At 47.5% G+C, this 1,818-nt stretch overlaps 1 protein-coding gene across 1 annotated transcript; it reads left to right on the top strand.

The window, feature by feature from the left end:
- The first annotated feature begins 598 nt into the window (after window positions 1-598).
- LOC121993877 (NAC domain-containing protein 68-like) lies at window positions 599-1,453 on the top strand. Its single transcript, XM_042548148.1, has 2 exons — window positions 599-962; window positions 1,045-1,453. Exons 1-2 carry the CDS (start codon window positions 684-686, stop codon window positions 1,450-1,452), a joined length of 687 nt encoding a protein of 228 aa, XP_042404082.1. The 5' UTR covers window positions 599-683; the 3' UTR covers window position 1,453.
- Window positions 1,454-1,818: the final 365 nt, after the last annotated feature.

The following is a 1,818-nucleotide window of genomic DNA, read 5'->3' on the forward strand; positions in this document are numbered from 1 at the left end:
GCAGCGTTCTCACCGCACCGGCGCCATCCTGAATCCTCGGAGTCACCGCATTAATGGAGAAACGCATTCAATTTTAGTATGAAAAGGAAGAGATGCGACCGCGTCGTTGCCAGGTTCAATGCATTGTGCATCATCCCCTTTCTGTTCAGGTTATCGCATTCTAACCCTCATTAAATACTAATTAATTCTGAAACCTCGACATTCACAAAAGCATGCATCTGATTAAGCAAAGAAACATGCATGAAAAAAAGGAGAAAACAAAGCGTTGATTACCTCCGTAAATAGGCGCATAGGTCATCCTCGCGGACACTGATACTCGAAACGTACAATGAAAGAAGCTTCCCAAAAAGCGCGTAGGATTTCGCCAGCTCCATATTCATAAGAGTGACGAATCTCCGTTTTGGTGAGTTTGACAAGGTGGGACTAAAAATGGCGGTGGAGCGAAGGGACGCCGAGACTGAGCTCAACCTGCCGCCTGGGTTCCGCTTCCACCCCACCGACGACGAGCTCATCCTCCACTACCTCTGCCGCAAGGTCGCCTCGCAGCACCTCCCCGTCCCCATCATCGCGGAGGTCGACCTCTACAAGTTCGACCCCTGGGAATTACCAGGTACTGAATCCTTTAATCCGTCTGATAAAGATCGTTTGTTTTTTGTTTATTCATTCACTGATTTGATGCAGAGATGGCGTTGTTCGGGGCGAGGGAGTGGTTTTTCTTCACCTCCCGCGATCGGAAGTACCCCAACGGCTCGCGGCCGAACAGGGCCACCGGCAAGGGATACTGGAAGGCCACCGGCGCCGATAAACCGATCTCCCCGAAGGGGTGCCACCGGACGCTGGGGATTAAGAAAGCTCTCGTCTTTTACTCAGGCAAGGCGCCTCGAGGCGTCAAGACCGACTGGATCATGCACGAGTACAGATTGGCAGACGCGGATCGCAGCCCTAACAACGGAAGCCTCAAGGTATAGAAACCCACACCCTGGTTCGAGCCAGTGATCGATCTTTACATGTCAAATCCATGTTTCTTTCGGTTGATGAATGCAGTTGGATGCGTGGGTTCTTTGCCGGCTGTACAACAAGAAGAATGCCTGGGAGAAGATGCCGCAGTCAGAGAATATTTCAGCCACGGACTCTATGGACCGGACGCCGGAATCCGAGGTGGAGAAGGACGCTATGCTGTCGGACTTTGAAGGCCGGGGATTTCCATCAATTGCTTCGCAAGCTTTCGCGCTTCCAGTGGTCGAGAAGAGTGATGCGATTGCGAAGGAAGAAGACAACGGATGGTTCAAGGACTTGGAACTGGAAGATTTGCAGAGTTCTTGCATGAGTTTCGGAGCATCACCTGTTGCGTACCCAACGATCCAAGACTACTGCTTCCAATTCTTTGCGAGTCCAGTTCCGATTAAAACCAAACCGTCTCATGATGCAAACGTTCTGAATTGTTTAGGATAGTGCAGAGAACTATGGATCAAAGATCTAAATCTATACTAGTTTTTTTTCCTTATTGTTTTCTTTCATATTTAATGCATTATATATAATGTAAAATACCGGAAAATAGAAAATAATGATAAGGGAATTTTTCAAAATTTTTTGAAATTTTTTGAAAATTTTCGGAGCTCGTATGGACGAGATTACGGGAATAAAAGTGGGACTGGGAAAGCCTGTTTAAGCTACCCATTTAAGCGAGGAAAAGATTTATTTATTTATTTTCTTTTCCTTTTTTCTTATTTATTTTCTTTTCCTCCCCGTTACTGTGTCGTTCCTTCTTCTTCTTCTCCGCGCGCCCGACGTCTCACTCAGCGTCGTTTCCTCCTCTGC

The sequence above is a fragment of the Zingiber officinale genome, chromosome 6A, assembly GCF_018446385.1.
Source record: "Zingiber officinale cultivar Zhangliang chromosome 6A, Zo_v1.1, whole genome shotgun sequence".
Taxonomy (NCBI): domain Eukaryota; kingdom Viridiplantae; phylum Streptophyta; class Magnoliopsida; order Zingiberales; family Zingiberaceae; genus Zingiber; species Zingiber officinale.